Source organism: Typopeltis vanoorti, chromosome 16 (genome assembly GCF_054136105.1).
Source record: "Typopeltis vanoorti isolate ZY-2024b chromosome 16, IOZ_Tvanoo_1.0, whole genome shotgun sequence".
Classification (NCBI taxonomy): Eukaryota; Metazoa; Arthropoda; class Arachnida; order Uropygi; family Thelyphonidae; genus Typopeltis; species Typopeltis vanoorti.
Window position 1 is genome coordinate 75,443,631 of NC_143564.1, and position 27,979 is coordinate 75,471,609.

General features: G+C 35.3%; 1 protein-coding gene across 3 annotated transcripts in view; it reads left to right on the plus strand.

Moving 5' to 3' along the window:
- Positions 1-27,979, plus strand: part of Ih (hyperpolarization activated cyclic nucleotide gated potassium channel Ih) — a 485,037-nt gene that overhangs the window by 112,051 nt on the left and 345,007 nt on the right. For all 3 annotated transcript variants that reach the window (XM_090406366.1, XM_090406365.1, XM_090406367.1), the window contains exon 2: positions 891-1,415. In XM_090406366.1, coding sequence (XP_090262492.1) covers positions 910-1,415 — 506 coding nt within the window. In that variant the 5' untranslated portion in view covers positions 891-909. The remainder of the gene's footprint in view (positions 1-890; positions 1,416-27,979) is intronic.

Genomic DNA, 27,979 nt, shown 5'->3' on the forward strand with positions numbered 1-27,979 from the left:
ACAATTAATCAAATAGAAAGAAAAGTAATGTAAATATGTATTTCTAATTCCATTAAGGCGATAATGGAATTCCCCAAAGACATTCTACTCTCTGTAGAACCCACAAGAGGCAGCTTATGGATTCTACACAGAGAAAGAAGAACAAGTACGGTTACCATGGAAACAACGTCACGACAGAAAAAAGTGTGTAACAAAAATACCAGTGAGTACCAAGAGAATTAATGAACTGTAATTAAACCATCCCAGCTGTGGGTACAAAAACGTATGACTGCTGTGCTTCTGGAAAACATTCTGCCGAGAACAAGTCGTTTTTTTCTCCTCTTCCGTAACAAAAAACACTATTAAATACGTTATGTTAGAACTGTGTGAAACGTTTAGCTTTTTTTTTTCTTTACTCGTGGATGAGTTTTGGTGTCTAAAAGAAAATTGTACGCTCACCTCGTACGAATAAAACCTGATTTTGACAGCGAAGAGAACATTGCTCTGTGAGATATCAAAGGAGATGGCACAATTGCTCGCATCACTTCAGTACTCGTAATGAGAAGAACAGGTTGAGAGAGAGAGAGAGAGAGAATAAACTGATTAAGAGAAAAGCATCATAAAAACAGAAGTTGCTTTCGACATGTTCTTCACTGTGCGACTCCCATCAGTGCGATTAAAATGGAATGCCATTACATTCTGTTTTCTTTTCGCATCCTATTTTCTCTGCTCCTCTTCCTTCCCTGATAGTAGTGCATGTAATTTTCTTTATCAGCTTCTTTCATAACTGCTTGCACTTGCTATATTTTGCTATACATGCTTTTGTCAGCGTATATATCTTTTTATATACATCTATGTGTACGTAGTTTAGAAATATTTCCATTGGCTGACAATTTTATCTCCGCCTATAGGGGCTCGGAACCGCTGGACATGGATTCCAACGCCAACACCAAAGGTCGACGGTCCCAGCGCGTGCCGAGCCTCCGGCTGGCAAATGGACGAGTCAGCTACGGCACGCCATCGGAGGAGGAGATCCGCTCTCCGCGCAGCCTCAACCGCCAGGACTCGATCAAGATCAGTATCGACAACACTAACACGTGCACCGACTCGCTGGTGACGGCCAACGATGAGGATCTCATCAACGACTATATCTCGCACGAGATGAACTTTAAGGACGGCAAACCCGGATCTGGAGGTAAGGATGGATCCGGGGAAAAAGACGATGTTAGTCTGTACGGTACTCCAAAAGAAGAGATCGGACCCGGGATTGCCGAAGCTAAAGCATCGTTCATGCGCAATCAGCTGGAAGCGTTATTTCAGCCTTCGGATAACAAGCTGGCAATGAAGTTGTTTGGCAGTAAAAAGGCTTTGATGAAGGAAAGGATCAGACAGAAGGCTGCGGGACACTGGATTATCCATCCCTGCAGCACATTCAGGTCAGTGATAGAATTTATCTTACCTTTATCAATGCTGAATGCAGCGCGCAGTGTTATTGAGATATTCTAAAGAGATTTAACTGTGAGGAACATCATTTAATGTGAGCATCTTGTTTTCTTTCATGATATTAATTTCTTTTAAAAGCTGAAATCAACGAGGAAAAATTCCTTGGTCAGGAATTACTTAGGGGTTAATCGTAATATAAACTAATATTAATGTTTAATACAAATTTCTTTAAATTAAATTAATTAAACTTTATTAATAGGGTAATTATTTAACTAATATGGAAAATGTGTTACGTATAGGCTTCCGTATTTTATAAAGAATATGATTAGTGTTTTAATAAATCTTTGAAATTCTCCGTTGAAGATTGTTTCTGCGCAGTTTTAAGACAGTTATCAGAACTTTATTTTTATTAAAGAAAATACAATTCAAAAGTTGCCTTTTATTTTTTAATGAAGGAAATAGTCATTTGTATGATTATTATATTTATGTATATTTTGGAATTTTCAAATGGCAGACCCAGCTTAATGTGATCATTCTTAAGCTATCGTCAACGTAGTCGCTGAACTACAGCTGCTACGAGAAGGAAGAACGAGCAAAGAAATGTTTCGAAACATCTGTGACTACAAAAATAAAACAAACATTCAAGGTTAGCAAAAACGAACATTCGAAATTGAAGTTCCAATTCCCAAGCGTCTCCGTAGCACAGTCGGTGACGAGAATGCTGTTAGGAGGTAAAAGCCGGGATTCAAATATTTCAGGACTCGAGTGACCTTTACTTTTAAACTGAGTGTAAGTCGCATGAGGAAATGGAAGGATTTTTTTTTACCGGAAACGCGAGTTTTTCCTCCTGCAAAACAGACGGATCGTTGAGAGATATGGAAGACATTGGAAGCTCGATTAACCATCTCATTAACAAATTAAGGTTCATTAAAGAAAAATTCCAATTTGCAAGTTAATCAACCTAATTATGTAAAAGAAAATCGGATGGAAATAAGAGCCTTGCTAGTGATGATCAGGTTGAATTGAATCAAAGTAAACAGTTTTATTATCGCTCTTCCTGGTCTAGTGAATCTTGTGCTTTGCGTTTACTTCTGATGAGTTTTCTCGTTTCATTTTTTTTCTTTTTTTTTTGAGGAAAATTTGAAACCATGATAAATAATGTCTTAACTTTTCAAAGGCTCTTTTAGAGCATAGAAATATTAGATGAGATATCGGCATAGTGTTTTCCATAATGAATGGCCTTCATTGTTTTAACTACTCCAAATAAATTGAATTGATGACTGCCATCCAAACCCAGCTACTAAGTGACCGAACTGACTCATTCCCTGAACATGCATATTTAAAAGATGTCTGCGTATTAGTTACAATGCTTCAGTATAAGAGATGAAAATTAACAGAATTTGTAGTTGGTGCAATGAGATATAAGCTGGATGAACGCTAAACGAAGCAAAGGCTTTCACCACTTTTGAGGAACCGGGTCGCATTTTCTAATTACCGTGGAAACATCGGTTAAAAATATTGAGCCAAAACTGCACGTCTCTGTGGTAGAGTGGAGTATACGAGTAGAACACCACTTGTTAATCAGCCCAATTCCTTTGTGTTGAAGAGGATTGGGAATGTTAAAAAAACTTATCGAGACCCCTCCAGAAACATGAGGACATATTTCATTTCTGCAAGAAACCCAAACGTTGTAGAATTAATGTTCCTTCAAAAAAAGGGACATTCATTTTTTGTCTTCTTTCAACAAGATTGAACTGACTCGGATTATCCTTCTCTCTTACTGTAAAACGGGGTGGAGAATAGAACCCGAAAAGTTTGCTTCAGATGTGCTTACGGTGATTTGTACATTACAAGGGTTGTTTGTGAATAAATAAAAAAAGCAAATTACTTTCAGCTGAAAAACTATGAATCATAGTGGTTGTTATTTCACTCATAAACTGCACTACCTAATAGAGATAGCAATGAAGCGCTCAGTAAAGATTGACAGATTTCAGATGTTTCCCTCCCCCCCCCCCACACACGCGCTCACTCACACGAGCAGCTATGTAATTGAGTAAGGTCAACGTTATCATTCTGTAACAAACTATTCTCTATTTTTCGATAAATGCGGAAGTTTCACTCATAAAAACTGTGCGCAGATCCCATTCCATCCTGTCCCACCTTCCCTTTCGCGTTGGGTTCATTGCCAAGTAACTTGGATGTTTCGGAAATTACTGCTTATGATAGAACGGTTATTTGTATCGGATATATCTAAGTTGCATGTGTTCATCTCTACGTCCGGTTTGGCTGTGGTTTGGAGGGAGAGTAGGGGAGAAGATAAATTCTGCTTTCCTATAGAAAAACCCACCTTTAGAAGAGCTCTGATAAAAGATTTTGTTTGTTCTTTTCATCCTAGACCTTTCTTTCCAAAGTAAATCATGGATATGACCTGAGCAATGGAGACTCGTTACCTGTATTTAGGCGATGACTACTGTTTTTTTTCATTGAGGTCACCAATAAAGAACGCAGTTAAGATTTTTTATATCTTCCTGTTGTAACAATTAGAATGGAGGTGAATTAATCTTTGTAATTTCTGAGAAAGAGAAAATCCTAGAAACGTCAAACTTTCTGCGCATCAACTTCATACGATATTGGTAGTCGTTGTTATTTTCCTGTTACTATGATGGCATCATTAGATTAGATTCCGAAAGAACTTCTCGTATGTGGGAGTTATGTAAAAATATCTTCACTTGCTTATTTAGAAAGATAACATTTTCAGAACGTTATCACTTAATTCTAAGGCATTCTGTTCTGCTCTTTCGAAACTTCCTCAAGAATATCGAACTCGGAGTGAAAACTATAAACCTGATATGAATGACTGATTTGTTCCCGTTTTATATTAATAGATTATAAAATACGTGACCAAATGGACGTGTATTTAAGTATGTAATTGATATTAAGGAGTTCATTAAAGGTTTGTCAAGAGTAAACGAACTCTCCGTATTTATGATAAATAAAGCAGGCTTTGAGACTGGAAAAAACCGATAACTTAACAGGCACATCTAATTAATATTTGGTTGGATTTGCAATGGTTAAGATACGGTGTGTGTGTGTGTGTGTGTGTGTAGAACCTAATTAGGAAGATGTAGACCCTAATTAACTTGTTTCTTCCGATTTCTCTCAATAAATAAGATGAAACAAGTAAAGAGATTTAGAATTGAGTGAGATTCCATATAATTAGTAACCAACTGCTTTACTCCATTTGTAGCTTGAATCAATAATTAAGAAATTGTGCTACACATGGAGATCTCTTCTGATATCTAAAAGAAGAGTGATGCTTGCCGATTAGAGTAGGAAGGGCACGCACCAATAGAATAAGACTTCCAATGTATAATGAAGAGTCTGACACTAGAACAATTTTACAGAAAAATATAACAAATGCGTTTGCAAGCATTCAAGTACCTCCGTGATATAGGTTGAAGAACAACTTTTTATTTTGAAAATTCCACTTTTGAAAAAGCGAAAACTTATATTACATCCGTACCATGGGTATGCTCAGGATAAAGCAGTATAGGATGCTCTTAGTGACAAAATATGGATGCTTTTCAAACTACTTCCGATCTACAGTAAACTGGAAGTGGTCTCACTGTGAACGATGAAAATAATTTATCTGCTTTCGAATACCATCTAGTAGTTAAGGAATTTTTATAAGGGCTTTTCAACTGAAGGCGAGTTGTCCAGACTCATCCATTGGTGGCATGAATTTTCCTACTTGAAACAAACGAACCTGATAGAATTGCATTTGTTCTTCCTGTTACTATGATGGCATCATTAGATTAGATTAGATTGGAATTACATAGCCTCAATATGTAATTTTGATGGATACCTTCAGGCAACTTATGTTTTCCTTCTAAAAACCGGCCAGAGAATAGGCCATTAATAGACAAGTACATACATGCCCGCCTCGTAGTCTTCTGTGATTCAAACCAATATTTCGCCAAATATTGGTTTTGTTGTATTAATGCATAACTATGGAGTACTGAATGATAGTTATATTATTTCATAAATGGATTTCTGTGATTAAGATATGGAAATGTTTGCAGCTGTTATGTCCTTATAGCATGTAACTATTGCTTGTTTCTTGAAGGAATGATTGGTTCACTTCCCCGAAAGTTTAAATATTGTAATAGCGTGAAAGTGGAAAGTGGACGGACATGTCAGTCTCACATCTATACTGCTATATTTCACTTAAGTCTCACTGTATTTCATGCACCTGCGTTGTTAAATTAGTTTTCCAATCAGTGTGTAGAGAAGAGAAGGCGAACGCAGTCTTAATAGGCCGATAATTCAGATGTCATTAACGCCGCTATTAGAGGGCCGTAGCTTCAATTAATGATGTTTGAACAAATCCTTAATCAAATATTTGTCTTTCATTGACGAGGTGATCTATCGTCTGAGTATTAACCTTCACACAGAGATTTAAGTGGTGTAGAACAGTAAGGCGATGTTTACTAATTTCGGAATGCAACAAAATTACTTTGCAATGGAGGGATAAATGAGTTCCCATCTTGTGAAATGTTCGCATTTCTCTTTATAGCGTGAAAAGATTTGAGTCTAAAATGCCATATATGGAGACACGTATAGTTCCTGCAGCAATCAGATTGGTTTCTTAATATTGTCAATATACTTTTCCTCAAACTTGCTTGATTTGATAAATAAAACAGGACTGAAAACACAAACAACTATATGATGTTGGATAGTTTGTTTTAGCTGTGCATAGTTTTATATTTTGCAATTCTCATATTCAAAGTATTACTGAAATATCTTATTTTGTGCATTCATTGTAATTTGGATAGAAATGATCAAATCAATGGAATAATCTACTGCAGGATTCTTTGTAATACCATACTTCTAATTTTGTAGGAAACGACAACGTAAACGAAATTATTAATTATAAAAACTTTAATAACTACCTGTATTTCGGCTATGTTATATTGTCATCTTCAAGGATCACAAAACAATGATATGCGCACGCAAGCACTCGCACGAAGCAAATGAGGCTGAAGAAAGTCAACTGACGTTGGTCCTAGAGTCCTAAAGATGCCCCCTAGCGGGCTAAATTGGGTTGTATTGGCAGTTGGGCTGACGTACGTAGAATGTAAGCTTCCCAAAATTTTGGGCAGTCCCGTGCACCATGAGACTTTCTTCAACCTCGTTTGTTTAGTGTGAGTGCTTGCGTGCACATATCATTGTTTTGTGATCCCTGAAGATGGCAATGTAACAAATCCGAAATATAGGTAGTTATTAAAGTTTTTATAATTAATAATTTCGTTTACGTTGTCATTTCCTAAAAAAAATTAGAAGTATGTCTAACCAACGTATCTTTGTAATAGCAGAGTTGTTCTTTCGTTCATAATCGACTACAGTCCAGTTTAAAGGTTTAAGAAATTTTCGCCGTGCTATTAATTTATCATTAAGAGGAAGATTTTAAGAAGTAACAACTGGCTTCGTAAGTGTTCTTGTAAACTGCGTGCTTGAAGAAAAAATCTCTCCGAGAGAGAGAGAGAGGAGGAAATATTACTGTTATTTTTTTTTTATTTTTAATGATTGGTTGAAATACAGAACTCTTGCGCTTTCATTTACCGAAATGGATAATGATAATTACGAATCTGTTTTTATTCTGTGTGTTGAGTAACATTTTGTATTAGTTTTAAACAAAACATTCAATACATTTTAATAGCATTAGCGAGATTGAGTTAGATTATCAGCAGATTTGCTGTAGAAACCGTGTGTTTGTTCAAGACATCCAGTACGTAGGTTGGGAGTCTCACACCGGGTAATGAAAAGTATCTAAACCTAAAAGCATTCACAAACAACCATGTCACAATAGGATGAGAACCTGGAGTGATCGAAGGGCGAGGCTTCTACCATTTGACCACCCACAGCCAGCAAACTGAGACTAAACAAACACTTCTTTTGTTAAGAATAAGAATTATTACTCAATCTGAAGTTTTACTTGTAGCCAATACAGAGGTCCCCCCCCCCAACACACACATACACCTCTCCAGAAGTGGAATTCCTTGTCCCACAGAAGTGGGTTTGGCTCACCGATGACCATTCTCATACTCAGTCACTCTAGCTGCCATTTCAAGAACGAGTTTCTGCTTCTACCTTATGCTTATTTTTCAGACCCTTCCATGAACACTGTCCCAGTATCATTTCTAGACTTTTCTCTAAACGGGTAAAACTCAAGAGACAGATGCCAAACATCCTCTTATAGTAAAACTTCGAACTCGCCGAACCTCTCTTCCTTTCCATCTTCGTCCATTTTCTGAGACAGTTTCCTTGGTTAAGTTTCATCGGAGATCTGTAGCTTCCAGCTGTTCCAGAAGGATCAACAAACATCAGCACTTGTCAACTTCTAGAGCACACATGACATTAATTCGTTATTGGTTCTGTGACTCTACTGGTGTGAACAAGAGAATAATAAAAAGATATATTGGTTAATTCTACGCTATATTAAAAAGAACCAAACACGAGTATAAATGTTATTGCTTACATGTTTGTCAAAAAAGTAATTACTTTTATCTGTGTTTGTTCATCTGACTTTCTCACTGTCTTTCGAATAATCAAGAATCCCAGGAAAGCAAAAACACTAGAATTCATTGAATTATTGAATGTATGAATCTTCTTTCTGGAACTTTTTTTTCATCTACGTCATATAGACTTGCTTTGCTTTTCATTAAAATAGTTTCTCTGACGTTGCCTGAAACCCAATATGTAGTTCACAAATCTTGTTTTGTGTGCCGCAAGTCATTAACCCTTTTAGTTCATTCGAACGTTCACTTGCAAGCAAATTCCTCCCTTCGCCGAATTTTCTCTCTACCTTAATGGGAGTCAAGTTTTCAAATCTGTTAATTAATATACTCATTCAACATTAAATACTGTTAGTAATCTGAATTCTACGTAGAGAAATATTTATAAAAGGAATACACAACAGTAGGTGTAGCAAGAAGAACGAGTTTTGCAAATTCCTTTATTGTGCTTCACTTGATCCTCCTATAAAAGAAAATATGGAAGTAGAAGCGTTACTGGCAGATCTATGCTGTCCACAACTCTTACTTTCGTGCGTTGTCTAGTTAGGAATTCTGCTGGAAGAGAGAAAGATGCGTCGGCGAATATCTATGAGAAATCAATAACCGTTCCTGGCATTGAATGCGCGATATTCTTTACCACCCACAGTGTTTCCGCTAAGCTGGTCTGTACTGTAGGCTTTCCGATAGCATTAAATTCGTAATATCTGGGGAACTCATTCCACGAAACTCAATCGAACTTCTCACCACACTACGTTGAAAAATCGTTCTTTATAGAGGCTCATTTCTTCCTTCGTTCGTGACTTTAATGCGATTTATCCTTGAAAAAAAATCGCTCTTGAAGTAAATATGAACTTGACTACTGTAGTTTGAGTAGAAAATATTTGTTCAAGGTATCATCCAGATTAAAAAAAAAAAAAAAAAAAAAGAAGGCGCGATTTATTTGAACATGCGCTGCTGGTAACTGATATTTCCATCGTATGGAAAAACCAGCACTACTTGTTAACTCTATCATGTTGGCAACACCATGTCCGTTTTCTATATGAAAAAAGGATGTTAAACATTCATTATTTTATCAGTTTTTAGTTTCCTTTTTATTTTGATGTCCACATAAGTGTATAATGATAAATAATAACTTTTTTCTCATCTTTCGAAGGCGACTCATGATGAAGATTTCCATTTAGAATTTGGAAAGGTTCAATGTATGTTTGCTTCCTTGGTATAAAATAATCATTTATATCCTGACTTTCAGTGATTCATTTCTGTATGGATACGAAGGTACAGTTTTGATGTTTAAAGTTCTTTTGGCACTTTGGAAAGTTAATTTATTGAATGGAGGGGTCTCGCCTATATTCTGATGAAAATCTCATACTAGATAAGCAAAAGGACTTATAGGTTCTATTCTCTTCTGTTCTTATGTTCCAGTCACCGATTACAGGAACGTTTCTTAAACGTTTGTTTTCTACTGCTTCCAGAATTAGTCGATCTTTGCAATTGAGTTGTATTTTTTCTTCCGAAAATGAAACTTGGCATTTTAATTCTGGAAGTCGAGAAAATTGACCGTAGAACACACAGAAGCACAGCGGTTGTCTTTCACAGTTTTTATCTTTTGCCTGTATATGCCGGTAAGGAATATAGTCAACTGCTCCGATGAACGCAAATGGAGACCAGCTACCCACCGATTTCCAAAACATTAAGAATAGAGAGTCGACCATTCTATTTTATAGAATAAAACGGCATTACAGCATTTTATCTCTTCGGCTATATTGAATAAACCGACATGAAAATTTAGTTGAAGAATACTTCTAATTTTTTATTATTTCTATGAATAGTTGCGTTTTTTTTTAAACTATAGAGTAACATATTTGAGCTGAGTTCACCTCATCTTATGGGATGAAGTTTATAAACAGCAGCAAACGATAAGTGCTGGTCTTCTAGAAAACGGAAATTTTTTTTTCATAAATTTAACATGAATGACTGCATGGTAATGCAAATACATTATCCCTCCGAAATATTTAGTATGGCATGATACTAATATTAGTACCAAGGCTAGTGTGGATACGTTTTAACAGGAAAAGTGATATTTCAATCTCATGAAATATAGAGTTTTCGACATTCCTCGAATGAAACTTTGTGATCTCAGATAAGGATTGAATGGATTGTCTGTCCATAAAAAAATAAATTACAAAAAAAAACCCAGAACGCATGAAGTTCATAGACCCAGTAAGGATGCCTCACTTAAAGTTTTTCTTTCTTAGTAATGCAACCAGTAACAACTCTAGCCATTCCTTATTATCTTCAGTATTTCTTTATGACACAGTTCTCCAAGTAAAATATTTCCGTCACATTTTCAATGTAAACTATTCCGGTATGTTAGACAGGTGACGGAAAAAGGTCTTTCTTCTATGACATAATAGTGCACACGATGCATTTCCTCCTCTAAGAAAACCTAATATTCAATCAGTTTCAGCTGACACAACAGAGTCCATTCTGTTTCTTGAGTCGCGTCGTTCAACATCTCACTGGGACTTAACCGATGGTAATGGAACTTCCGTAGATTGACGTATGAGTGATATTCACGGAAGGTGATGTACGTAAGATAATGTACATTGCTACAGTACTTACAATGATATCAAGAGTGTTTCCGAGGTACTTTGCTAGACGTTGTTGATAGTTTTTGATGTGACCCGGAAGTCAAAGAAGTAGTATGTATCTTAAAATGCTTCAAGCGATCTGCTCTATCAAAGTATTAAATTCTCATTGTATTCTTTCATGCAAGGTAAAGAAAAATAAATAACTCAAAGAAATTAAACATTTGTTCCTCCCCCCCCAAAAAAAACAACGATTCACATCCACATCACTAACATACGTGGTCTGAATTCAAATATTTGTCATAGAACCTCCACTGGCTTCCTTAATAGCTGCTGTCCATCTCGTCTATCCAAATTACATAGATTACTGTTCACGTTTCCCCCATCCATAACGATTTTACAACATGTACTTCTTAACAGTAGTGCATGCTTGTAAAAAGTCAAATATTTGGTATAATAATCTGATATTCAGAAACGTGCAGTAATGATCTAGCGTTCTTTGTTTGTTTGAATAAAACAGTAACGTCATGATTCTATCGGACACAACACTACCTTAAGGGTGACTAATTTGTTTATCGAACTTTTCAAATAGTTTTTGCATGTTATTGCATCTGTAAGAAATATATAAGTAGTAAATAGATAGAAATATTTCTTAATTCTCCTTACAACACACTAGTATTATAACTGCTGTATGATGAGTCTAATTAATACCCAGACAACCTTTAATACAGTGTTTAAACTATTTTCTGTCGGCTTTTAATCGAGCCACGAGTAACTCTCTCTGTAGATTTATCATTCTCGTAAGGAACTTATAGCAGTCCAAATATAGAAACAACAGGTCAAGAAAGGTACTTTCAGATTTTATCCTTTCTTATTTATAGCCTTCTCCAACTGTTTTAGTTCTGACATTACGCCAAGTTAGAAAGCAATCCATAAATGGTAGAAGTTTCCATATTGGTCTTCACGTGAGCACAGAAGATAATTATAGTACCTTATTCACGGATTTCTTCTCTCTCTCTCTCTCTCTCTCTCTCTCTCTCTATCTATCTATCTATCTATCTATATATATATATATATATATATATATATATATATATATATATATATATATATATATTATAGAGAGAGAGAGAGAGAGAGAAATGAACTTAGGGATACGCAACTGGACATGGTGAGAAATCCAGTAAATCCAATCATGCGCGCACACTAACTCAATCTTAGTGAACGACCTTTCTCGATCGAAAACTGTCAGGCAAAGAATGGAAAACACATTGAACGTTGAAACTGATTTATGTATTCCTCCTACTTTATTTTATGTGCGTTTTTCTACTTACGGGTGGCATTTGTAGCTTCGTGTACTTTAACAGACGTTGTTAGAAACAGCTCTCCAGTTAAAAGAAAGCAGACGGGAGTGACTAAAATAGCTTCCTTAGATGGTAAGGAAACTGCTCTCGCAATGTACACGTCACACCACCCGTCGCAATTTTAAATCGAATCCAATCTTCTTGCATATTTTTGTTTCGCTAACAACTATGCATAGACATCTATTATACAATTTCTTAGCTTCTGTGAGTGAGCAACAAAATGCAACTACAGTGCTGTAGTAAGTTTTAGTTGCACGTGACGTAATTTGGATCACTGTATTTGAATGTTTTTCTACCTGAGTACTGAAGAATGATAGAGAAGTTAGGGTTTTCATTCTTGTGACATATTACACGTGACCGACATTGTGAGTACTTAAGATGCGAGTGTATAGGAAATGCATTCTTTTCTGGTATGAGGCCTGAATCGAAGTTAAACGTATTATAGATTCTTTTTTGCTGTTTTTCTCTCTTTGAAACCTGCGCATTGTGTCCACCAATATCTTTCCTTTATGGTAGCGTAATAAGATAACTGCATGTGTTCTTCTAGACTGTCTATGTGTCCAAAAGAAAGAACTGCTAAACAGGACTGTTTTCGAAGTAGTTTTAAGTCTACAGTGCTGCATAATTAAATGTAATCCGTTAGACATTAAACTAATTGCCATTAATTACGTTATCACGAGAATTATACGGTTTGAATGTATTTTTGTTACTTACTCGTAGATGCTTAAATAGATTTACTAATTAGGCGAAAATAATGAACTTATTAACACTAAAGAGGCTGTATTAAGTTAAAGTAGTGGGTCTGGTAATAAGGATGGAACACTTCCGCTAAAGTTATATAATGACATTGTTTTCAGCACGCATTGAAATGGGTCGAATTGAGAGAATAATTTCATTATTGTACTAATGGAAGATAAACACTGATCATTGTGTGAATAATCCAGCAATCATGACCGTAAGAAGTTTAATTTTCATCTTTGTTCCTTAGAATAGTAATTGAAGTAGCTGGTTCTTCATTATAATCCATAAAGCTTACTGTAGCAAATATGTGCTGTGAAGATTACTGGATGAAGATCTCGCAGTGGTTACATTCGCCAGATCTTGAGGTACGCACTAATTACAAAGAGTGAACTGTTGTCATAGTAACGGAGTTGAGTCGATCCGAGCAGTAAAAGCGTTCTGTGATCATGAGAAGAGGAAGTCGGGAGTGTGTGCGTATGTACGTGTGTGAAACTCTTCAGCTGACAGAATACGTTATCACAGTTATATAAAAGTATGACAGCCACGCAAATAAGAAATTTTTTTGAGCGATCCGTAATAAAGTTTTTTGCTGAAGGTGATTATTTTGAGTAATACCATGCTAGAACTGAAGCTTCATAAAGTAATTCATCTACTCTTAGTAGAAAGTAATCAATTAATTCCTAAACTATTTTCTTGTTTTTCACTGTTTTTAATGTTGATGTTTACTAGACATGAAAGAACTCGAATGTTCAGTTTGAAAAATATTCCGAGTTCTTCAACTGTAAATATGAAATATTTTCACCACATCCTCTCGAAGCTGAGAGGTCTAACATCACACCCGCTCATTAAATGAACTGATAGGTGTCAATCCGTTTCAGGAATATCTTAATGTAGACTAGATCTGTAATATCTTGAAGGTATGTGGCAGGAAGTTTCATTTTGCATCATAATTTGATAGCCACACGCGGATTTCCTTGATGCCTGCCATTTTGATGGGGAAACCTCAAAGGAGAAAATTCTATTTTGAATAAAACAAGTTACAAATATGAAATAAACAACGAATGACTCAGTAGATTGTCCACCTAATGGTGTTACTTTGCAGTGATGTCATTAGGTAGGCAGTCTGGAAATTTACATCTTCCTTCCCATCGCGATCTATTAAAGAAATTTTATAAGTCGTCAAAGATATCAGTACAGTATTTTAATAAAATTTTGTAGATGGATCGGTAAGAGGTTAAATTTCTGTTCGTTTTATGTTTACTAACAGTGAATTTGGTCCCGATTATTCGTTTTACATTCAGTTGGCTAAAATAAATGTAAAGCTAATTACTCCTAGACAACTTTTCCGTACAGAATTTAAACGTTGTCTAGGAGTGATGAACCCCCCCCCTCCAATCTCACGATTTTGTGCAGAAAGGGATTAAAAATGAATTTCAATTTGTTTTCACATATACATTAAGAATAATTATGGTTTTGTTACGATCTATTTTCATTAAATCAAATGCTAAAATTAATGAGACAATATCAGTGATTCAAGAAGGCGTTAAAGTTAATATATTTTGGTGTATGTATAACTGTTACATTTATGATGGTTGTCTACACAAGAAAAAAAAATTCCCATTGCTTGCTTTACCTTTGATTTCTCGACATGAAGATAAAGAACATTTTACTACAAAGAAAAATATGAAAGTTGCAGTTACTCCGTTCCCTTTACCTTGTAACTGATGGTATTTTCAAATCAGAGCAACAAACTTAAGGGAATACAAAGGGACTGACTAGATTCAGACTCGCACTAGAATTTCGTTTCATTAAGAAAAACAACCATCTAATGAATTTTCTGAAGCTTTAGGATGCAAGATCATGAAAATGTTTGAAAATGTTTTGTGGTATCCTACGAAAGAATATAAAAACACGTTTATTATTCAGTATTTCACTTTTTTTTCGCATTCATAAATATGGTCTGACTTTGTATCGATTGGACAATTAACTTGTAACAGAGACGCCAAAACTGAAAGTTGTCGGATTTTGTTACTCACATATTTAACTAATTTCGCATTTAGTTCCAAAACTATCTACTGACAGAACTTGAAATAATTTATGTAAGTGTGATTTCAAGCACACAAAAACATAAATAACTGCTACCCTGCGTAATAGGCTTTGTATGGCCTTTCAGTTCAACATAAAACGAAACGTTTGTGAATCAGAAATCATTCTAAAATTAAAAGAATGTTTGAGAAGTCTCTTAAGATGATGGCTAATCGAAATCATTCCTCAGGTTGTTAATATTTTACGACAGATTAAATTTTACATTTCTGCATTCATTTTGTTTTTAAATTTTTTTTCCCAAATTACTTAAAACATCAAGTTTATTGTAATTCTTGCCACTGTAACGCGAGGATTTTTTATTCTACGAAAATTCAAATGAAATTTTTTATCATTTCCATAGTAACCTTTTACGATTATTTTAAAGCTATAAAATGAGCGGACATGAACACAGTTAAAACCGGCAGGTCTCGATAAAGCAGGCTACGTGACGAGTTCTATGTATATGTCATAATATTTAGTAACAGTAAGTGATAATTAGCGAAATCTCGGATTGCATCTTCATACGAAAATAGCTACATAAAGAATGGATACAACCGAATAACCAGTCGCTAATTCCTGTGTGGGTTTTATGCAATTTAATGACACACTGCTCATCTAGCATGGTAATGAAAAAAGTGTTTTAACGTAAATCGTGTATAAAAGATGATTTATGCGCAATGAGCTTACAGTAAAACAGCTATTAACAAACGCGTGTCACGTGACTACTTGCATTGATGAAAATTGCAGCCTCAAATGTTTGCTGCATCTGATGATTTAGTGCAACTGCGATGCCCCTTACACCTAAGTTGTCTCTAATGGCATGAAATATTTTTAGTATTCCATCTTCCTTTTCCGGGTGACTGCTTGACATCTGGAAAAATGCCAGAAACATTACATTAAAGCTACCAGATGTAGACCTCGAGGTCAGTCAAGGACAAATAGAGCCTATTTTGTCTGGAGATCACCGATTCCAACTCTCCCTATTTATGTGTGTTCACCTTCATGATATCAAATAACCATTGAAGTAAAGTAATGCCAACTTAGCACCTTTTTTGTCCGTATTACTGGTTTTATCCATGAGGCAAGTTCCAGGGTCTAAAGAACAAATGACTATGCCAGCGACCACTAACATTTCCATTTCATCGTCCTTGTAAAATTGGTAATTATTAATCAAAAGGAAGGTAGCCTAACAGTAGCAAACTCCCAATAAATGAAAGCGTAGTATATCAGCTCTAATCGCATACAATTGTGGTCGAATTTACGGTGCTGAACGGTAGGTTCCTCGTAGAGCAGCCAGTAATAACATCCCTTTGGTTCAAAGGACAATGGTTGGATTTCATCATAGTCCGAGAAATCATAATGAAAGTTTATAACTAAAGGTTGAGATGTCCTGTCCAGGAAATACACGGTTTACAGGTGTAATGTAGTCGACTCATAAGCGAGGCGTACTTCCTTTGTCCTAATCAGAACAACCAAGCAAACCTGCTCATCGTTAGGATCCCACTGGTAGTCAACGCTTAAGAAGTGAGACTACCTATTGTGAATAAGAACGGTAACGGAGTAATCTTTAAAAATAATTGAACCTACTCCTGCCAAAAGATGGAATAACTCGGCAACCTCCCAAGAAAGGATTATAAAATGTTTCTCTATATGGCGACTAGAATCGACCTTATAATTCTTTCTTCGTAGTAAATTTTCATCCTTGTTTTATTTCCTCAGAGATTATCTCCTCGATCTATGCATTTCAATTTTTCTTAATAAATTTTGAGGACTATTCAAAAGCAATTGATAAGCGTTTCAATAACTAGTTAGTTTCATTAATTGCTTATAATAATTCAGAATAATACAATAGTATTGTGTTCCCGCTGTTTTTCATCCTTCAATACAGGATGAAAAACTAGACACAGAAGTTAATATACAAAATACTCTTGGCTCATAGGTTTAGTTGGTTCGGGTGTAATTCAGATTAGACTATTGCCATTACACACACATTCCTTCGAACTGTTACAGAAGTAGATTATTAATTGATTTACTGAAATCTGCCTGAATTTGTTTTGTACTCCCAATGTTTAAAGCTAAAGTTGCTGTTATGCTATCTAAAAGCATCTAACGTCTGTCATTTGCGTATGTTATCTGAGTAGTCAAAACTGCTAATAAGCTCTTCTAAAGATTTTCAGGATCCTAAATGAGATTCGGATCCATTTTTCGTTGTCATTCAAATATATGGTCGTTACAGATTGAGCTACGAAGGCACATAAGAAAATTATAAGCATAGTGAAAGAAAGAAAAAAAGCATTTTTTATTCAGAATTTCACATAAAATAAAAGAATGTGGAGAACATCAAAACATTTCCTGTTCTTCCAGGTGAGCAGAGAAATATATAATTTTACGGAAAGGGGATTAGAATCATTTTCTATCTTGTCTTTTCTTGGTACTAAGATATGCAATTATCGAATATCGACCAGTCTCTCTTCCTGTTTCGTATTCATACTGTGCGAACTTCATTCCGCGTAGAAAAACGACGCAAATCAATACTTTCCATCTGAGGCACTATTCTTCAAGGATGGTCAAGTAAGGGCGCTTGCCCTCATGCGTCATCGTCGAAGACAGTTATTCTTGTAGATTACTCCCAGTGCCAGCCTTATAACATGTCTTGCAAGCCATTATACTTCCTTCGGTCTGGTGGTGTCTTTTCCGTACAGTAGAGATCGTTAAGCGATTTTAAATGGTTGTGACAGTTATGAGAGAGGCCATAGAAATGGAGGCGATGAATGATGAGGATGACAGCTGCTTTTCTTGGCGATCACTTTGTGACAATGACAGCCACCGATTGCTTAGATGTGCAGTCTAATCTTTAGTGTCCTCGCATGGTCTCCTTGAAACGGTCATTGCGCGCTTTCCTGAATTGCATTAACGCTGGAAAAAAATGAAAGAATTTTAATTATACAAAACGGAGCAGCAGGCATTTTAAATATCTATTTAAACAGGCTTTCTGTATTCAGCAGAATGATAAAGAAAACTGTTGGTTTTATTCATGAATTCAGGATAATCCTATTACTTAACTAATAGTTTCCATCATAAGAATATTCCCATAACTCGAATGTACTATGAGGCATGATGACGATGACATTCAGCCTGTTTTCTATCCACTACAGGGTGAAGGCCTCCCCTATTGCGGGAGAGTTAGGTCTACTATTCCAATGGTGACACAGTTCATCTTGAGAGTATTTATTCACTTGTATAAATGAGCGTATGAAGGTGAAAAACAATTACAAGCATCCATACCTAGGCAGGATTTCAACCCGCATCCTCTTAGCTGGAGAGCGCATACGCTAACCACTCGGCCAACCAGGTTGGAAGAAGACATCTAATATGTAAAAAAATTAGATGAATAATAAATTTCGCAGCAATTTGGAAGTGACAACTGCTCTGACATTTTTATTAGTAGTGTTGTTTAGTTTCTGTTATTACTCGCATATTACAAAACATACATATCTTCAACAGTTGAAGCAGTAATATTAGCCAAGTGGCAGCTATTAAACTACAACTTTCTTTTGACTTTTCAGTATTTGTCTCATTTTAATATTGAAATGTCATATTAAAATGCCCTTATGTTCTATATAAGACACCTCTATATCAATTTTTTGAATTAAGGAAATTAAGTTATTTAGAGCTCTTTGATTGAATTCGTAGTTTTAAATGATCTTTCAGACTTTTCACATCTTTCACCCTTTTTTGATATTTCTAGACTTCGATTAATTGATTCAAATGAATCGAAAGATTATGTCTAGTGGTTAACCAATAATAATTCAATCTGTAATTGGAGTTACAGTAAGTCGCATTTCAGAACCTTGACGATTCTTGTAGTAAGTGTAATTAAACACTTCGTAGTATGTGGTTTAATAGACACCACTCTTAATCTTGATTTTTCTTAATGTTATATAGTTAAGGTTATACAGGAGGAGCTTTTCAAAAGAAACATCTGATTAAATTTCCTCTCTCTCTCTCGCTTTTTAAATAAAATTATCTAATTTTCCTTCTAATTTATTGGCGTCACAGTAACGCTATAATGAAAAGGGAGTTCGACCTATAACGCCGAGGAATCCTCTACAACAACCTTTTTATCATCAGCTGAATATTTGGCGCCGATTTCATACGGAGATGAAACAGGATTTTCCTTCGCGCGAAACAGTTAAATTAGTCTGAATTGTTATGATAGTAATGCATTAAATTAAGAGAATAAAATGCATTTCTCTTTATTTTTTTGACATTACACATTTCGTTTTAATAATAATAAAAAAATCCTTACTGCATCAAAATAAAATTCCAGCAATGTTATTCACTGTTTTCTGCACAAAACTGACAATTGCGAGGATCACCAATTGATGTTTTGCTTCCATTTTAAGAGTTTGTTTAGCATTTGATTCACACGTTTGGTCTTCTCTTTCTCTACAAAGAGATTCTTCTAGCATGACAGTATTCTGCAGCTGTCTTGCTCTGCTAACTTCCCATTTAACTTCTGATGTTCGTTCTTTCTTGTACGGATAATTTAAGAATCTGTTCTAAAGTTTCTTTCGAAAGTTGCATACAGAAATATATTATAATCAGTCACTTTATACTGGTTTCATCAGATGATACCATACCTGCTAGTATGGTCCTCGCGGCCGCTGTATCATCCTACGCTAACTAGTGTTCACATAAAACAGCGTTGATTGCAAATATAAATACCTGGGGAGGTATTTGCACGCACATTTTGACATAAAACCATCAGTTCGTTTAACTGACATCAGAGCGCTAGGTGGTGTCATAAGTCAGTGATAACATTTTCAAAAAGGGGCTATTAAAGATATCATTACTGTCTATCCCAAGAAAGTAAACTGTTTTATCCATAATACTATTAAGTTTCGAAGTTTGTAATTTAGAAAAAGTTGATGTTCGTATCATACTACTTAAAAGATCCGAGCTCCAAATACTCCTTAAATTATTTTATTGATCTTTTATTTATTCATGTAGGAACTAGAACAATTCACTAATTAATACACTAATAAAAGACAATTTACGAACCAGTGAACAGTTTTCCCCTTTAGATTTATGCTTAAGCCAGAGGTTGGTTTTCCATATATTTTATGCCAAACGTACTTATTGTCGCTAAATTCTGCTGCAAAATGAAGCTGTTTTGATTACTATTCGTAGAATGTTCTATGCTTATACCTTATGGAGTCTCTTTTACATTCAAAGATGAATTTTAAATTCTTGAAATGAAATTTGTAAGTGTTACATAATTGCCGTACATTATTACTGGAGGCATAATTTAAATATCTTTTTCCTAAGAAATAATATAAGTTCCACTCTGGACATCATTCACGTAACATATGCCAAACATTAGGGGAAAAAGAAAATATGTACTGAAATAAAGTCGTAGCAATGGGTATTTATGGTTGCGCATCCCTTAAAATTTTCGTGTGTGTCCACTAGCAATTACTTTTAGACGATGTTCAAAAGCTTAGAAATACACCAACGAAGGTAAATTAGTTTCGCATTTTGTGGGTTGTCTGTGGGGAGTAATAGGAAGCCTTGTAGACCAACGTTACAAAGAACTTCCCATTATCGATGGTAAAGATAATGTTGCTAGCAGATCGGTGGAACTTCAGGCTACGTGAAACCATTTTTTTACGTGTGATTTCTGAATCATTTTCTTACGCTACATTAACCGACACAAGCCTGGAAGATGTAAGCGATAAAGCGCAAGAATAAATGGGCCAGATAACTATCAGTGATATGGAGAGAGAATTTCTGCAGGCAGTCTTGTGAAACATCACAAAAATCTACTGTTTTCTGCACTGTAAGTTTTAAACCAGGAAAGGAGATGAAATTGGAATGCATTCTGTTTGAGAGCACAGTCTTGCTGCGTTTGTGATAGCACACTAAATAGAAAAGTGTGTAATTTAGTAGATACCATAAAGGAGAGTGGGGAAAAAAGTTGTTACTTCTCAATTCCGTTTGCTAGCATCTAAACATAATGCGTTTGTTCTCCCTCCAGTATTGTGATGTGCACTCAAACACAACAACATTGTTGGAAATCAATACTGTACGCTAAATTCATGCACTACCTTAACATTAATGAGAGTAATGTGATCCGCATAACATTCATTAAATTAATTAACAAAAATTAAAGACAATTACCCACTCTCTCCTTCCACACTTCGCAGTTTCTGAACAAAAAAGTATTTCAATGTTTTTATGAAAATCAAATTTCATTTATTAAACATAGGCTAATGAGATTTACACCTTTCAAGATGTCGCTGATAGATCTGGTTATGTTTTTTCGACAGTTGATAGTAAGCAGATTAAAATGCAACAGAAACGTAATCAAGGTCTGTGTGCCTGTTACTGATGAGCAAAGTATTGTGTGGTTTAATGACCCTAAATAGATTAATTACAATGGATTACTGTTAGTATTTATTCTACTCTCATCATGTACGTGATAAAAGTAGAAATGTCAAAGATTTAATTGTGGAAAAAAATTTTTAGTCTTCTACGTTGACGATTATGTTACATTTGTAAATAAAAGCTTGTATTCTAGTCTAGAAAAGAAAGAAATATTTTAATAATTCGGAAGCATTGTCAATTGATCTTTCTTCATCACGTTTCTTTTCAATTTAAAATATAATAAAATCAGTCTATCCTGCAGCAAGCAAAACTAAGCACCACTAAAACGACTAAGCAAAACTAGAGCATATGCTCTGATCAGCAAATGGACATCAATTCCAGGTGCATATTCCATTAACCATTCTACAATCTCTTGATCTTATTCCAAAAGAAATAAATATAAAATAAAATAATAGATTGGTTATTGATGTAATTGTTGGCATCACTAATATATATAAATTGAAATTCATAGAAAGCATTATCATGCTGCAGTTTTCTATTTAGAAATTAATTCTAAACTTATGGAAAATTTATTGGGATCAGTAAAAATACGTAAGTTTGAGGGACATTTTTATTTATTTTAAAATTCAAAACACGAAACAAAAACACAGCCCTGCCTACAGTTTAAATTTACTACAGGTTTACAATGTTTCGTGTGTTGGGATCTCATTAAAATATTCAAATATAATACGGATGTTAGGCTCTGTGTCATGTGGTAAAGAAACACAAAATTATTACGGATTTAACTAGTAAAAGTGATTCAATTTGGAATATTAAGTTTTTAGGAGGTAACTAACGGTTCAGCTTTTTATTCGTTTGAAGAATCTCTTCTATCGAAAGAGATTGTTTTCTGCTTACTGTTAATATACTTTTGTTGATATTCCATACACACCGAGCCCTTTTGTTTCATTAGTGGGGGGGGGGGAAGAAACGTATCTAAGATTCATGAAAGAATGCTTTATTCAAGAGAAGGATGTAACAAATAGGGTCCTCTACTAAATTATGTAACATGAAAGATATTTACGGACTTTACCGACGTAAGTAAATTATATTAACCTTCCGGTATCCCTTATAGACTATTGATTTCGCATTAACGTTATTTATGATATACATCTTCGTAAATTGACCTTAACGTGCGTGTGGTGGGTGTTTATGTTCTTCGAAATTTCGGAACTTAGAAGAAAAATGAAAGAAGAAAAAATAACATTGAAAAATAACCAAAGATGCTGGAGAGTACTTCTATTAATTAAGGTATCTGAAAACGTGACTAATCCTCTACATGAGTTGCATCCATCATAAGCTTAGGCGCGTGTCTTCTTTTCCCAATGAGGCAATCAATAAGAGTTGTTTCAGATACCACAAATCTTACACAGTCCTGAAGCTGATATCGGTATGGATGTAATATTCAAGTCAGAAGGCATGATATTGATCAAGAAAGTTATTTTTTTCCCCTCGTGAGACAGGATTTTTAATTAGATTGCAGCTAGAAAGCTTGAGGCAGATACATTTCTATTCTTACTGCTTCTTCATATTGCGATGCATTATCAGTACATTAATGGGCTTCTAATTTTGCATCCTTGACAGACGGAAGAAAAATATCATCTGACTTAGATGCCTAAACGTCCCTCTATTAATTAAGATGTACGAAATGTCCTGAGTTATAGCCTGGACTATTTGTATTAATCGGAAGGAAGGAACTTATATTAATGTTTACCATAAAGTAATGAATGCTTTAAGAGCCTGAAGGGAAAAAAAACATTGGGATCATTGGAATGTGTGGTCTACAATACAATGTATAATCATCTACTATGTGCATGTGTTGTCGACTTGGTAACATGACATCTATTACTTTCAGAAAGTTATGCTGTCTTTAACCGATTGAAAACAAATTAGCAACATTGTAGTATTCATGGAAAATGTCTGATCATCTCAACGGTGTTCTTTTCCCAAGTTCACATACTTCAGTTTCCTACGGTTTTATTTTCATTAATGACAAATAATAGGACATCCTGATTGGTTTAGCTAGCTGTGCAGTACTATGTGTCAATGTCATTAATGGCGACTTTTTGTATCATCAAAGAAGACTGAGAATGGAAAATGATTTGTTTCCAATCTAGACTACGCAGACTTAAAAAGTTAGTTGAGGCACGACTTTTGAAACCCCATAAATTGAAAGTAAATTTATTAGAAGGCTAAATCAATTTGAAAAAAACTTAAAAAAGAATCAAATCCTTCTCATCCATGATGCTATAGGTTTACAGCCCTTGGTGGGTGGATTCACATGAAGTCTCAGGAGATGTACATTCTTAATGAGGTGTTGATTCCGCTATGTATGGGCGGCTTTGCTAAACAGCGAAATGTAGCCAACTCGAAATTTTAGAGGAATGTGTTTTGCCGATGCGAATGATCGCCATGTTAAAGTGGTAAGAATTCAAGACGATGGCTGTCTGTATCGTAGCCACTACACAATAATAGTAACGGCAGTTTAGAGACATACTTGATTAGTCAACTTAAAATGTAAATTACTACCAAAAACTTATTGCGCATTCCTCTTTGCACTCTACTCTGAAGTTTTGCAATGTGTAGGGTTTCTTTTTCGTTTTTTTTTTTTTTTTTGAATACCACAAGAGAAAGTAATCAAAGTTGCTTATCAACAACAAATCTTTTCTCCCTGTTTACTAAAGCAATCAGTTTGGACGCGTGCACTCTTCCGTTCGTAGCTCTTATTCTCGCTAAGTTTCAGGTGCCTACAGAATGTTAGGCTGGAATAAATTAATCTGCACACGTATGCACGCACGCGTGCGCATGAACACACACACACGAACGCTCATAGTCCTAAGAAGGAAACAAATTGCCTGTCACAAAACCGAGATATACCCTGGGGAACCGTTGCAGCTCGAGAAGTTTTATTAGACTATTGACTGACATGTCGTGTTTTAGAAGCTCCCTACAGCGTAGGCTGACTAGTAGATTTAAGAGCGGTTTTTATGCAGCCTCTGTGGGTTTTCATCACGTACTTTTCATTCCTGACGTAATGTATTGCGTCTAATTGCATCCTAAGAGACGAGCAGGGATTGTAGTAGCAATATTTTTAAAAATGTAACTTAATGATTTTCAGGATTGTAAAACAGAACTTTTTTTATTTAGATGTGTCGTAACTTACATTTCATTACATAGAATTGTAAGTTTTAGCAGATTCTTTTGTGCTAATGATATCAGCTTGTCAAGAACTCTTCTGAAATAAAAAATAAATAAATAAAAAATTAAGAACGTCAAAGAAAACCGCGTTGAGGGAAATACCGATAATTTATTAAATGGCAAGTAAGTTCTTTTTTTTTTATTCACAGACAAATTCTTCTCCAACTTTATTAAAAATTAAAATATCGATCGTATACTGGCTGATCTTTCAAGTTGCATTTCAAATTCAAAATTATGAAGATTCACTACTATAAACTTTTAGTTTTAATAAATATTCCTAAATTATCTTTATAATTAAGTTAAGGAGATGCATAAGGTGGCGTTGGACTTTTTTGAACTCGAATATCAACTAGTTACATATTTAAATAAAAATGAAATATTTTGAAGTGACCTCATTTGGAAAACAGATGTCGCCTTCGTATCGGTAAAAAGAACTTATGTTACTCGCTTCCCACAACGAATCGATCCGGGTCTTTCGAAATTCTTTTCGCCAAGAGTTGTTAGCCGGCCACACGCGGAGGTGGAAGCTTTTCTACTTCTCGCAAACAGACAAATTGGATGGAGGGGACACGCAGTTAACTGATGTAATGTATGTTGGCCTAATTCGCCTCAACCGTAATTGTAACTAATTAGTGATAACTATTTTCTTTCTTCCCCCAACTACGACCATCTAACATCCACACATAATTTGGAAATTAAAGTTCCAGATTCAATATCATATTTCATCTTATATATGCGCTTATTACCCTTATATGTGCTTTAAAAATGTTGATTTATTGGATACTTCGTGTTAATCCAACCCATAAGGATTGTAATCCTATTAAGCCTCTCGTACATTACTCCGCGCTCGAGGGTTACATAATCCGGAATCCTTGCACTAATGACCAAACATCGTACATTTTCAAGCCATTTCAGGCTTCCACTTCGGACAAGTCTAACTCCGATTTAAATGGACTTACATATTAGAGTTTGAAAATGAATTACGCAGCATAAATGAAAGGGTTAGTTTCACATTTTGTTATCTGTGACTTTTTTCATTAGCGAACTTTCACATTCTTGCATTTTCTCTCTTCCTCCTTCCATATGTGGACATATATGAGAGGTTAACTACCGAAATCTTTTGCCTAAGATAAGTCAGAAGTACCAGTTCGATTATCCTTCGTTCTTCCCACTTGCAAAAGATTACATCCTATGTAAAGTGCATTTACTTGAGATGGAATAGCTTTGTGTGCATGCGTCCCCGAGACCACTCGTCAAAAGGAGATGTCGGAAGCATCTATTGTGGCTATTTGAGTTAAGTACGCTGCTCAGAATGTTCTGTGGATCACACGTTTTTTTGCATTGCTTTAAACTTTAGTGGTGCCAGCAAGAACCGGAACTTTTATCTTTTATATAGGCAGCAAATCTTATACGTGTGCATTACGTTAGGTCTTTTTGAATTCGAGATCTCTGCAAACACTTGAAAGAAATGCGAAAAGAAATAACCCTGATGTAAACTTTAAACTATACGGAGTGAAATGCATCAGCTGCACTGTGAAAAAGATTATAGACATCTACGTCTTGGATTACAATGCTTCATGACTAACGTATTAGCAGTTTTACGCACCACAAAAATACCTAAGGGCAATATTGATCGATACGCGATATTACAGAGAAGTGGTATTCATTATCATTTATGACAACCACTGTAGCCGTTTTTGATAAAAAATATTCAGTGTTATGTATACCACGCCATAAAAAATATACAATGCTAATACATTCTAAATTAAAATGTCAGAGTTCTGTAAGTTTTCGTTTGAAATGGATAAGCGGCTTATTTATTCAAATAGTTTTTGGAATGCCTTCACAGGCTGACACATACCCTAAAGACAAAAATTATCCGCCACTCGTGACTATTTCTGGAATACTGTGGACTAATGACAAACAGTATGATATAGTAAGTGTAAAAGTAAGGATATAGACACAAATTGTATAACATATTGGAAATGGAAGGTGTTTAGATTTAACTGACTTCCAGTAAAGTGTTATATGACATATCAGTTATATGGTACGATTGTTGCAATAGAATTTGAGATCATCTATAGTTGAAGTCATTAAAAGATAATGCGATGGCGAAATTCTCACGGAAGCTACACAATATAAAATTACTACTGAAATACAATATAAAATGTTAAAAGGGTGATTAAAAAAGATCACTGCTCCAGTCGTACATTAGTGGACCACCTCAACTAGGAGTTCAGGATATATATATACACAGCTATAAAGATTTATGCTATAATATTCCTTATTGATGCACTGAATGTGGTAACCGAATCTCCTTCTTCTGGACAGCATCAAGCATTTCTAGAAGGTCTTCTGGTGCACCATGTGAGAACAATATCGAAAAGAATTTGTGTACTGTTAACAGTTGCACAGGTGAGAAATTGCCTTAAGTGGAAAGGTACTCCTAGTTTTATGGATACAGAGGCAGCTATGGATGTGGTATGCCACTAGATCAATTCAAGAAGATATATTTAATATCTGAGTATTATCAAAGGTGGGTAGGTTAAGTGTAGTCTTTCTTGTCTGAAATAAGGTAAGTCCGTGTTTTGCTGGCAATGAAGTTTACAAGGTTGTTCTCACTCTACTGAAATATACGAAGGTCAGTTAAGGATACTGTCTTAAAAAAAAACTAGATAGTGTTTCAGGTTAATGATAGACAGTGATTTATAAATAAGAGAAATAGCGTGGGCGAAAGTACAATGTCTTGGAATATTTTAGTATTAGTGGGAAAATCTGAGGGGAAGCCATTCATCATGACACACATCGAACGACCACAGAGGAAATTTGCAATCCAATTGTAGATTATAAGATTTGGCAAGTAGGATTTTGTGCTGGACCCAGTCAAAATCCCCGGATATATTTAGAACTAACACGGGTTTCACCAAATCTTTTTAAAGGTCCATAGACAGACGATGTTGGCAATGAGAGATGCTGTTGAATCCGTATTGGTGTTCATGATTAGATAGCGAGCCTCTAAGTAGTGAAGGACTTGGTTGTTGATAACGTCCTGCTTTATTTTTTCTGGGACTAAATGAACACAACGGGACCAAAGTTGGACGGCTGGTCTGATTTCCGTTCTTGGGATTGGTTGAATATTGCTAATTTCCATACTAAAGTGCTAGATGAGCATGAAAGATTATAAAGGAGATAAAGGATAGATGATAGACTAGAAGACGTATGCAATTTTGGCCTAAGTTTGAAGATACTTTACCATGATCATCAATGTTGGAATTGGAAGAAAAGAAATATTCTACGATCAGCCCTGTCTTTGGGTGAAGTTATTGTAGTACATCTGAATGTGAGAGAGCGATGGGAAATACAGAGGTAGAATTTGAGCCCAAATGTTATTTGAAAGGTACTAGAAGATTCGACTGACATTTGAGTAGGAGTCAAGTTGTACTTGGCCATTTGAAAGTCACACTGGGACCGACGGATGGTCTTTTTTTGCAGCCATTGTGTGATGCCTTATATGCTGAGTAGGATGCTAGAGAACAATGTTAGTTATGGTTGTAGTGTTTGAGATGGTTTTTATCCA